Source organism: Staurois parvus, unplaced genomic scaffold, assembly GCF_062004578.1.
Source record: "Staurois parvus isolate SC_StPar_1 unplaced genomic scaffold, SC_StPar_1.0 ptg000709l, whole genome shotgun sequence".
Classification (NCBI taxonomy): domain Eukaryota; kingdom Metazoa; phylum Chordata; class Amphibia; order Anura; family Ranidae; genus Staurois; species Staurois parvus.
This window is the reverse complement of record NW_028318505.1, coordinates 37,982-50,303: the sequence shown is the minus strand read 5'-3', so window position 1 is coordinate 50,303 and position 12,322 is coordinate 37,982. Positions and strand designations below refer to the sequence as shown.

The window sequence follows — 12,322 nt, the reverse complement described above, 5'->3', positions numbered from 1 at the left end:
GCTCACGCTTCCCCTCCATGCACTGTATGGTTCACTTCAACAAAATATTCAGAATTCCTAAATTATACCACAAAATCAATATTTAGCTCCTAAAAACACGCCTTGTTGTGATAAAAATCTCTTACAATATATTCCAATGTCCAGTTCTATTTTTCAGCACTCATCTATGACCCAGAAGTGTGCTGGTTTATGGATTTCCCTTTCCTTCTATTTAAAAATAAAGTTTTAAAAAATTCTGGATTCTTCGACAGTCTCTCATTACCACAATAATTTCTGAAAGGCTACAGTTCCCTTTTACCTTCCACTTCTGAAAAATTATTGTGTAGTTGCTAGCAACATTACAATGGTTTATTATTTTGGCTACAATGTTTTAAAAAGAAAAAAAATACAACTTTATTTTCTTTATGAGCAATTGGGGGAAGTGATTATCACTTTTGCAGCAGAGTCAGAGGTCAACGAGCAAGTATCATGTAGCCGGGTCAGACATGAGATTACGCAGAAAGTCACAGAGTCACTTTGTCCATTGAGGAAATGAAAGAGCGTGATCTTACACCATCCCTGGAACATGATCATCTGCTGTACAAACACAACATGTGCTGATCATCCCGACTTTGAATACACAATGTAGGGGATTGGAGGCTAAAAAATGAAGCAAAACTAAACAAGAATCCTCTGCAGATTCACAAGCCCAGATGAAGGAAGGGATACAGATATGATTGGCAGTCACTACCATAGGTCTGAAGGGGCTGGTATGGGTGATGCAGGGCTTGGTCACAAGGGGTAGGCAGAAGAGGCAGCTGCCTTGGAATGGGAGCAAAAAAAGCAAGAACTGCAAATTTTATTGCTGGTGTAGTTCACAGTTCATGGGGGGAGGGGTGCACTTTGAGCTTTTTGCCTTGTGTGCTAAAAGACCTTGTCCCGACATTGATTGACTGGAGCAAAGGGAGTGTGGTGGGTGCTCCCAACTGGGGTGTTGGTTACTTTGGGAACAGAGGGGGTTATCTTGTGTGCAGAGAGGACTATTTGTCCTCAAAATGCTATTAGAAGTGGGCTGTATAGGTAGTGTCGCCTACACCACTACCAATACATAAAATCGGGGTGGCCGCCTAAGATTCCCACCTGCCTGCTGACCAGTAAACTAGATGGGAGGTTAGCGACCTTCACTTAGTTGCTTTCCCATACCCCCAGCCTGCTCTCTCTACCACTATGGAGACCAAGATGGTCTTTGGATCACAGGATGAATATCAAGTGATACATCATCAGTTGGCTTGATGGGACTAAAAATGCCGATTAAAGCTCCATGTTGATCTTACTCTGAGTTGGAGGCTTGTTCAAAATGCCCATGAAAAGCTCTACCACTACCAATACATAAAATCGTGGTGGCCGCCTAAGATTCCCACCTGCCTGTTGACCAGTAAACTAGATTGGAGGTTAGTGACCTTCACTTAGTTGCTTTCCCAAACCCCCAGCCTACTCTCTCTACCACTATGGAGGTCAAGGTTTTCTTTGGATCACAGGATGAATATCAAGTGATACATCAGTTGGCTTGATGGGACTCAAAATGCCCATGAAAAGCTCTACCAATACATAAAATCAGGGTGGCTGCCTAAGATTCCCACCTGCCTGCTGACCAGTAAACTAGATGGGAGGTTAGTGACCTTCACTTAGTTGCTTTCCCAAACCCCCAGCCTGCTCTACCACTATGGAGGTCAAGATGGTCTTTGGATTGCAGGATGAATATCAAGTGATACATCATTAGTTGGCTTGATGGGACTCAAAATGCCCATGAAAAGCTCTACCACTACCAATAAATAAAATCGGGGTGGCCGCCTAAGATTCCCACCTGCCTGCTGACCGGTAAACTAGATGGGAGGTTAGCGACCTTCACTTAGTTGCTTTCCCAAACCCCCAGCCTGCTCTCTCTACCACTATGGAGGTCAAGATGGTCTTTGGATTGCAGGATGAATATCAAGTGATACATCATCAGTTGGCTTGGTGGGACTCAAAGTGCCCATGAAAAGCTCCATGTTGATCTTACTCTGAGTTGGAGGCTTGTTTCCTTCTCTCTACGTTCTTCTGGCTCCCTCTTTAGTCCACAAGGATGCATTGGTTGCCAACACGGCCCTTCTACCCCAGTGTCTGCCAGTCTTCTCACAACCATAAACTGGAGTGTTCATTCCCAGGTACGGGAAAATATAAATTTCCAGATATTATGTAGGGCCTACAGTTTAAGAATAGCTTTACAATACAGAAGATAGTACAGAAGGGTTAGGAGGGCCTTGAACAGGAGAGCTTACAATAGAAAATGTGGATAAACCTGATCAATCAGCCTACATATCGCAAGCATCCCATATTTTTCTCCAGTGTTGCATACTGCAAAGGGGTTACAGTAGTGACATTCGTATGCAGGAGGTTTCAATGGATCCTGATTCATGGGCCAAGAATGACCTGCAGGAGCTTGTATTGCCAGATACATAACCTTCACCTCTGTATGTTGCTTGTAGTGGTAGCTTTGGGTGGCCATGGCAGAAGATGGATGGGCAATTGGCTCCAGGGGGAATGGATAAGGTACAGGGGCAACAAAGTTTGGGGGAGCAGGAATTGCCAGGAAAGCAGCAGCGAGGAGGGCAGGATATCCATCCCTTACCATGAAGGCCCAAAACCTCCCCATCCAGAGCACATACAGGGTGCGATTATGGTCATTCTGCAATATTATTATTATACAGTATTTATAAAGCGCCAACAGTTCACTCAGCGCTGTACATTACAATGGGGGACAATACATGAGACAATGCAATAACAATGCAATACAATACACGAGGGGTTCGAGGGCCCTGCTCTTTCGAGCTTACAATCTAGGAGGGAGGGAATAGTGGTACAGGAGGAAAAGCTGTGGGGGATGGAGTGGTAGGAAGAGTGGAGGAGGTCGGCAAGTTAGCAGAGTGTGGGGTAGGCTTCCCTGAAGAGGTAGGTTTTTAGGGTGCGCCTAAAGGAGAGGAGAGTGGGTGATAGTCCTGGAGAAGTCCTGGAGGCGGGCGTGGGAGGAGGAGACCAGGGAACTAGAGAGAAGGAGGTCTTGTGAGGAGCGGAGTGTGCGTGTTGGGAGGTACTTGGATATTAGGTCAGTGATGTAGTTCGGGGCAGTATTGTGGACGGCTTTGTACGTCAGTGTTAGGATTTTGAATTTGATCCGTTGTGCAATCGGAAGCCAGTGGAGGGATTGGCAGAGGGGGGTGGCGGAGACAGAGCGGTTGGAAAGGTGAATGAGTCTGGCAGCCGTATTCAGGATGGACTGAAGCGGGGATAGCCAGCGGCGAGGCAGGCCAGTGAGGAGGGAGTTGCAGTAGTCGAGTCGTGATATGATGAGGGAGTGGATGAGCTGCTTAGTGGTTTCTGGGGTTAGGAACGTGCGGATTTTGGCGATGTTGCGGAGGTGGAGTCTGCATGTTGCGGAGGTGGAGTCTGCACGAGTTTGTTAGCGATTGGACCTGGGGCTGGAAGGACAGATTGGAGTCTAGGATGACACCAAGTACTCTGGCTTGCAGGGTGGGCTTGATGGTTGCATGGTTGGACGTGATGGAGAAGTCGGGGGGGGGGCGCGGGCTGGGGGGAAAATCAGGAGCTCGGTTTTGGAGAGGTTCAGTTTAAGGAAGTGGAGTGACATCCAGTCTGATATGTCCTTCAGAAGGCTAGTGATTCAGGCAGAGACTGAAGGGGTGAGGTGGGGGGTTGAGAGATAGATTTGTGTGTCGTCGGCATAGAGGTGGTAGTTGAAGCCGTGAGAGTGTATGAGTTGGCCAAGGGAGGAGGTGTAGATGGAGAAGAGAAGGGGCCCGAGGACAGAGCCTTGAGGGACCCCAACAGAGAGGGGGAGTGAGGGGGAGGTGGTAGTGTTATAGGGAACGCCAATATGGGCTGAATGAGAGAAAACCAATTGATTATCGAATCCACATGGTATAGGAGGAGTCTCCATTACTAGCTATTGTATTCAGCTGCTGCAGTATTCGTGGCTACCTGATCACACTCACAGCGACTGCAGCTGACAGGGCACAATCAGAGATAAAAAAAAAAAAAACCCACTGGTAGATAATAAAACAAATGGATCATAAAAAAAAAAAAAAAAAAACACTTAAGATAATAAAACATTGAGCACAATAAAAAAAAGCACTGGAAGATAATTAAAAAAACAAAACAAAACCGGGAAATATAAGAATTAAAAAATGGAGCATTACAAGAAAGCACTAGAAAATTAAAAATAAAACATAACAAACACCTAACAATCAAAGCGATGGGCTATCCCGTGGACAAGCATCTACCCCAACATGGAACGCAGTTTGTGTTTACACAGCAGATGATCAGATACACGGCAATAAACAGAGGTTGGGAAACTGCTGGCTCATAACAGAGCTTTTCTTATTCATCCTCCCCACCCCACCCCCGATTCATATTGTATACGCACCCTCCCCACCCCCGATTCATATTGTATACGCACCCTCCCCACCCCCGATTCATATTGTATACGCACCCACCCCCGATTCATATTGTATACGCACCCTCCCCACCCCACCCCCGATTCATATTGTATACGCACCCACCCCCGATTCATATTGTATACGCACCCTCCCCACCCCCGATTCATATTGTATACGCACCCACCCCCGATTCATATTGTATACGCACCCTCCCCACCCCCGATTCATATTGTATACGCACCCTCCCCACCCCCGATTCATATTGTATACGCACCCACCCCCGATTCATATTGTATACGCACCCACCCCCGATTCATATTGTATACGCACCCTCCCCACCCCACCCCCGATTCATATTGTATACGCACCCACCCCCGATTCATATTGTATACGCACCCTCCCCACCCCCGATTCATATTGTATATGCACCCACCCCCGATTCATATTGTATACGCACCCTCCCCACCCCCGATTCATATTGTATACGGACCCACCCCCGATTCATATTGTATACGCACCCTCCCCACCCCCGATTCATATTGTATACGCGCCCACCCCCGATTCATATTGTATACGCACCCACCCCCGATTCATATTGTATATGCACCCCGCCACCCCCGATTCATATTGTATACGCACCCACACCCAATTCATATTGTATACGCACCCCCCACCCCCGATTTATACTGTATACGCACCCTCCCCACCCCCGATTCATATTGTATACGCACCCCCCCACCCCCGATTCATATTGTATACACACCCACCCCCGATTCATATTGTATATTCACCCCCCCACCCCCGATTCATATTGTATACACACCCACCCCCGATTCATATTGTATATTCACCCCCCCACCCCCGATTCATATTGTATACGCACCCCCCCACCCCCGATTCATATTGTATACGCACCCACCCCCGATTCATATTGTATATTCACCCCCCCACCCCCGATTCATATTGTATATTCACCCCCCCACCCCCGATTCATATTGTATATTCACCCCCCCACCCCAGATTCATATTGTATACGCACCAACACAATTCAGCCCTGCCCAGGATACCTGACCCATTTCCATGCTTTTTGAGGGTCTGTTTCTCTTCTCCTCGGCCCATTTAAAGAAGGCCTCCCCACCAGCGTCCCCTTCTAAGATGCACCTGCTTGTATGTAAGGCAGGGTGCACTTCCCCCCCCCCCCCATTTTATTAACAAAAGGGGGTCATTTCCGCTCCTTGATGACGACGGACGGACGTGAATGTACAATACCGCACATAAAGCGCTGCGTAAAAATTGACAGCACTAAACAAGTACCTGTGATAAAGAAACAAATGCAACTCTCTGCACTGCGGCATGCTGCGATACGGTGCGATGCCTCACATCATGCCGCACAAAAATCTCACCTGTACGACTTTTTTGCAGCAGGTTGTCGTAAACTTCATAGGACATAAAGCAAACCGTCTGATCTAGGTGATGGGACTGTGTCCGGCAATGGAAGCACACTACCTGCCATCGACTGATAGCGATTTTGATGCTTTGTAGTAGGGTTGCCAACCCATCCCTTTAACCCCCGGTTCTCATATATGCGGCCGTGTGGGCCGCATTTTGCGCGGCCACCAGAGCCCATTCATTTGAATGGACTCCCGTGCCCGTGACACGCAGGGAAGAAGTCCCCGCACTTCTTCTGAAAACGCAGCCGGGGTTCCCAGTACGGTTGTGTTTTCCAGTGCGGGCGGCGTGCCATTAGAAGTAATGGCACCTACCTTCGGGTACGTGTTCCACTGTGCGGGTGGTGCGGTGCACGGATTTTCATGCGGATCCACAGCCGCACCACCCGCACAGATGTGAACCTAGCCTGAACCCGAACACATTAATGACACAGGTTCTGGGGCTGATTAAGGTGGTAATTAAACTTACTGCCATACCTGCATTAAGGCCACACCTACGAAGCTTGCGTTTCATCCGTTTCTGCGTTGCATTTTGCGTTGCTGTTTTGTACATGCTACATGCGGTTTTTACATTTTTTAATTTTCTTGTCGCTAGGCAGATTAAAATGCAAAACGCTTCAAAAATGCACTACACGCTTTTCTGCAGCGTTTCCATTGAAGTCTATAGAACCAAAAACGCAATGTTTTGCATTTAAAAAAAAGTCCCCGATCCTTTCCAAAAATGCAGCGGGTGAAAACGCAGCGATGGAAACGTGTCCCATAGGAAATCATATTAAATGGACCGTACTGCGTTTCTCCAAAATGCTGCGGAAAACGCTTAGGCGTGAACCTACGGTCAATCTTCCATTTGTTATTTTCCAGGGTTTTTCTTTGTTATTATTTTCCCTTTTTTTTTCTATTATCTTCCAGTGCTTTTTTTTTTTTATTATGTTCCATGATTTATGATTTTCCAATGTTTTTATTTAATTAATGTTCTATTTTTGTTATTTTCCAGTGTTTTTTTTACTACGCTCCATTTTTTTACATTATCTTCCAGTGCTTTTTTATTATGCTCAATTTTTTATTATCTTCCAGTGTTTATTTATTTTTTTTAATGTTCTATTTTGTTATTTTCCAGTGTGGTGGGGTTTTTTTTTGCTTTTTTTTGTTTTTGCTTTATTCCCTTTAGCTGGTCTTGGACAAGCCTCTATAGCAGTGGTTCTCAACCTTCCTAATGCCGTGACCCTTTAATACAGTTCCTCATGTTGTGGTGACCCCCCAACCATAAAATTATTTACCCAGTAATCATAATTCATGAGTGTCCTTTTACCTCCAATACTGCTGCTTTCAACACAGTAGCTGCTTTTAACAGAGTAGCTGCTTTCAACACAGCAGCTGCTTTATACACAGTAGCTGCTCTTTACACATCGGAAATATGTGTTTTCTGATGGTCTTAGGGGACCTCTGTGAAAGGGTCGTTCGACCCCCAAAGGGGTCGCGACCCACAGGTTGAGAACCACTGCTCTATAGTATAAAACTACTAATGCTGGCCATAGATATCTAGAATTTCTCCCAATCCCTGCTAAATCAGCCAAACTTCAAGCCATGGGTGGCTCTGCAAACACCACTTGGCAAGTCAGTTTAAAAATTGACAGAACCTGTGTGTTATTATGTGTTTGGTTGTAAAGAGATGTGGGGGCAACCGCAAGTTTGCAGGCGCATTTGCAAAAAAAAAAAAAAAAAAAAAAAAAAAAAAAAAAAAAATCACTATTTCTGCAAATAACTACATTTATTTTTGTGTGCAAAAGATGGTCCTAGCCTACTGTATTGGACATACAGGTGTACCTCAGTTTACGCACGTCTGTTTTGAACAGAGGCATTTTTTTTTTTTTTTTCTGACCTCCCGAACAGATTAATTGGTTTTCAATGCATTTACGAATTCATTTTTAATCATGCCCCTGCACAGTATTTATGCCTTTAAAGTGCACTTAAAATAATTTTTTTTTTTCATCTGTTCAAAACTCTTTATAAAGTGCACTTTAAAGGCATAGTACTGTACAGGGACATGATTTAAAAAAAAAAATGGTAAAGGCATTGAAAACCAATTAATCCATTCCGGAGGTCAGAAAAAAAGTTTTTATAAAGAGTTTTGAACAGAAGACTTTTTTTTTAAACTTTTTTCTGACCTCCGTAATGAATTAATTGGTTTTCAATGCATTTACAATTTTTTTTAAAACCATGTCCCTGTACAGTACTATGCCTTTAACGTGCACTTTATAAAGAGTTTTGAACAAATACATTTTTTTTTTACTTTTTTTCTGACCCCCAGAATGGATTAATTGGTTTTCAATGCATTTACAAATTAATTTGTAATCATGTCCCTGTACAGTATTTATGCCTTTTAAAGTGCACTTTATAAAGAGTTTTGAACAAATACTTTTTTTTTTTTTAAGTGCACTTTAAAAGGCATAAATACTGTACAGGGACATGATTAAAAATAAATTTGTAAATGCATTGAAAACCAATTAATCCATTCTGGTGGTCAGAAAAAAAGTAAAAAAAAAAAAATGTATTTGTTCAAAACTCTTTATAAAATGCACATTAAAGGCATAGTACTGTACAGGGACATGGTTTTAAAAAAAATTGTGAATGCATTGAAAACCAATTAATTTATTCCGGAGGTAAAAAAAAAAAAGTTAAAAAAAAGTCTTCTCTGTTCAAAGCTCTTTATAAAAACTTTTTTTCTGACCCCCAGAATGGATTAATTGGTTTTCAGTGCATTTACGAATTAATTTGTAATCATGTCCCTCTACAGTATTTATGCCTTTAAAGTGCACTTTATAAAGAGTTTTGAACAGATAAGACATTTTTTTTTCACTTTTTTCTGACCTCCGGAACGGAATAATCGTTTTCCAACGTATTTATGAATTTTTTTTAAATCATGTCCCTGTACAGTATTTATTCCTTTAAATTGCACTTTATAAAGAGTTTTGAACAGATAATTTGTTTTTTTTTTTTACTTTTTCCTGACCTCCGGAACGGATTAATTGCTTTTCAATGCATTCCAATGGGAAACCGCATCTCAGTTTACACATTTTTTGCAATACGAAACGTCCTGGAGAACGCATTAAATTCATAAACCGAGGTACGCCTGTATAAACACCCACCATTATACAGCTCTCAGAGAAATGATACGCACGCTCAGCTGACTTCTCCCAATACTAATCCCATCCTGAAACCCAACCCAAGACTGAGGAGTCGCTTCCCACCGCACCAGATCTTTGTAATGGGAGATCAGTGCCTATACAATGAACATCAGAGAATGGAAAAGTAACACATGACTCACCGCCTGCAACTTCCTCACTGGGCTGCTGATCCTTCCCAGCAGAGGATCTCCCACACTGCATACCCAGCATGCTCCTGGAGGAAGAGGGTTGCTGGGAAATGCAGTGCAGAGCTGCAGAATACTGGTAGCTGTGAGTATTCCACATACCAGCAGGGGGAGCTCTTCTGCAACAGCTAGCTGTACAGGTCTGAAGGTGCCAATAATGATACATTGTATGGCCTTACAGCCAGCAGGGGGCGCTGTGAGCGGACAATGAATGTATTCTGTTTGGTAGGGGGGGGGGATCAGTGCGCTCCAGGCTGGAGGAGGCATTCCCTTCACATGCAGATTAGCTGATAAACACTAGAATCTTACTTTATTATCAAAGTAGGACAAAGGTGAACCAATCACAGCTCAGCCAGCAGTCCAGAGCCTCCAGTAATAATCCAGTATTGATACATTATGTCAATGTGTGTCCCCCCCCCCCCCCCCCCCCCCAGAGCCAGCAGGGGATGCTGTTGTCCTCCATAGGGTGAGGACAAGGGTTCAATAATGATACAATGTAGAAGTGTGTCCGACAATAGGGCGCACTGGTCTCCAGTGGGGGGAGGTTAGGGGTGCTGTTCATCAGGGGGATGGGGGGGGTCTGTTCTCCAATGGGGGGGGCACGGTTCTCCAGTGCACTGTTCTCCAGCAGGGGGGGTGCTGCTCTCCAGCGGGGCGGGGCGGGGGGGGGGGTTGGGGGTGCTGTTCTCCAGCAGGGGGTTGGGAGTGCTGTTCTCCAGCAGGGGGGGGGGGGGGTCTATTCTCTGGGGCACTGTTCTCCAGCAGGGAGGTTGGGGGTGCTGTTCCTCAGCAGGGAGGTTGGGGGTGCTGTTCTCCAGCAGGGGGTGCTGTTCTCTGGGGCAATGTTCTCCAGTGGGGGGAAGTTGGGGGTGCTGTTCCTCAGCAAGGAGGTTGGGGGTCTGTTCTCTGGGGCACTGTTCTCCAGTGGGGGGAAGTTGGGGTGCTGTTCGCCAGCAGGGAGGTGTTCAGGGTGCTGTTCCCCTGCGGGGGGGATGGGTTGGGGGAGCTGTTCCCCTGCGGGGGGATGGGTTGGGGGAGCTGGTCTCCAGCAGCGGGGGTATGGGGGTTGGAGGAGCTGTTCCCCTGCGGGGGGATGGGTTGGGGGTGTTGTTCCCCTGCAGGGGGATGGGTTGGGGGAGCTGGTCTCCACAGGGGGGGGTATGGGGGTTGGAGGAGCTGTTCCCCTGCGGGGGGATGGGTTGGAGGAGCTGTTCCCCTGCAGGGGGATGGGTTGGGGGAGCTGGTCTCCAGCAGGGGGGGGTATGGGGGTTGGAGGAGCTGTTCCCCTGCGGGGGGATGGGTTGGGGGTGTTGTTCCCCTGCAGGGGGATGGGTTGGGGGAGCTGGTCTCCAGCAGGGGGGGTATGGGGGTTGGGGGAGCTGTTCCCCTGCAGGGGGATGGGTTGGGGGAGCTGTTCCCCTGCAGGGGGATGGGTTGGGGGAGCTGTTCCCCTGCAGGGGGATGGGTTGGGGGAGCTGTTCCCCTGCAGGGGGATGGGTTGGGGGAGCTGGTCTCCAGCAGGGGGGGGTATGGGGGTTGGAGGAGCTGTTCCCCTGCAGGGGGATGGTTTGGGGGTGCTGTTACCCTGCGGGGGGTGGGTTGGGGGTGCTGTTCCCCTGCAGGGGGATGGATTGGGGGTGCTGTTCCCCTGCAGGGGGATGGGTTGGGGTGCTGTTACCCTGCGGGGGGGTGGGTTGGGGGAGCTGGTCTCCAGCAGGGGGGGGGGTATGGGGGTTGGAGGAGCTGTTCCCCTGCGGGGGGATGGGTTGGGGGTGCTGTTCCCCTGCAGGGGGTTGGGTTGGGGGAGCTGGTCTCCAGCAGGGGGGGGTATGGGGGTTGGAGGAGCTGTTCCCCTGCGGGGGGATGGGTTGGGGGTGCTGTTACCCTGCGGGGGGATGGGTTGGGGGAGCTGTTCCCCTGCGGGGGGATGGGTTGGGGGAGCTGTTCCCCTGCGGGGGGGTGGGTTGGGGGAGCTGGTCTCTAGCATAATACAGCTATAGGGAGACAATATTGGTACAATGTATCGCTGTGTCTCTGCAGAGCCAGCTGGGGGCGCTGTTCTCCCTCATCCTATGGCTCGGAGAGGATACAATGTATCGGTGTGTCCTCCGCACAGCACACAGGGGGCGCTCTATTCCCCGACACTGCCCTGTAATACGGACCCCTATGTCCCCATTACCATGCAGGCTCCCCGGTATGATCCAGCCCGGAGCCCCGGCTGTCCGTCACCCCAACCGGATGTTGTCACTCTCCGTCCCCCCCGGCTGTCCGTTACCCCGGCCGGAAGTTATCACTCTCCGTCCCTCCGTCCCCCCCGGCTGCACTTCCTGGAGGAGGGGGAGCCGCCGCCGCATGCTCTTCCTTTATAGGTCGCTGGGGGCGCTGCGCGGCGTGTGCTGCCACCTATCGGCCATAGAGCAGCGCAGCCTCTCCCTGAGATGACAGGCTCCTCCCCCTCTCTGTATATAAAGAAATACTCCACATCGCACTTCCCCGAACACGTCACCGATAAGGACTGCAATAGATGATCAATAATTTTGACTGATGATTATTATTCAATGAGAATTTATATCATTATTATTATACAGAATTTATATCAACATTTCATTAAAGTTTCAGAGTAAGGAAAGGTTATGGGCGCATTCATCCTTGCGTCACCCCCTGAAGAACGATCTGCAGTGGATCATTTTTTAGAGGGCGTTTGATGGGCAGCTGGGTGGTGTTGCATGGCCTTCTCACCCTGTACCACCACCAGCAGCGCGCCGCACCCGCGTGCATTACCTGGAGCTGAACTTCTCTGCAGGATGAGTGTGCTCTGCTCAGGTGGGGTCACACCCAGGGGCGGACTGACAACTCATGGGGCCCCCGGGCAATAGGGGATCATGGGGCCCCTGTGTCCTTGCCCAAACTCAAAAAAGCCTAGGAAAAAGGTACCAGGGGCATCTCATGGGGCCCCCTACTGACCCCAGGCCCTTGGGCAGTGCCCGAGTTTCCAAATGGTCAGTCCGCCTGTGGTCACACCTAGCGCCGTG

At 48.0% G+C, this 12,322-nt stretch overlaps 1 protein-coding gene across 3 annotated transcripts in view; it reads right to left on the bottom strand.

Moving 5' to 3' along the window:
• ATG4C (autophagy related 4C cysteine peptidase) overlaps positions 1-11,623 on the bottom strand; it is a 53,543-nt gene extending 41,920 nt beyond the window's left edge. Inside the window, exon 1 of one of the 3 annotated variants that reach the window (XM_089653379.1) lies at positions 11,470-11,623. Coding sequence is in view for 2 of the 3 variants with exons in the window: in XM_089653378.1 (XP_089509504.1) it covers positions 9,246-9,315 (70 nt within the window). In the remaining variant the exon portion in view is untranslated. Of the gene's footprint in view, positions 1-9,245; positions 9,355-11,469 lie in introns of those variants that run through there. The other 2 variants (XM_089653378.1, XM_089653377.1) reach the window with 2 other exon arrangements.
• Between the last annotated feature and the right edge of the window lie 699 nt (positions 11,624-12,322).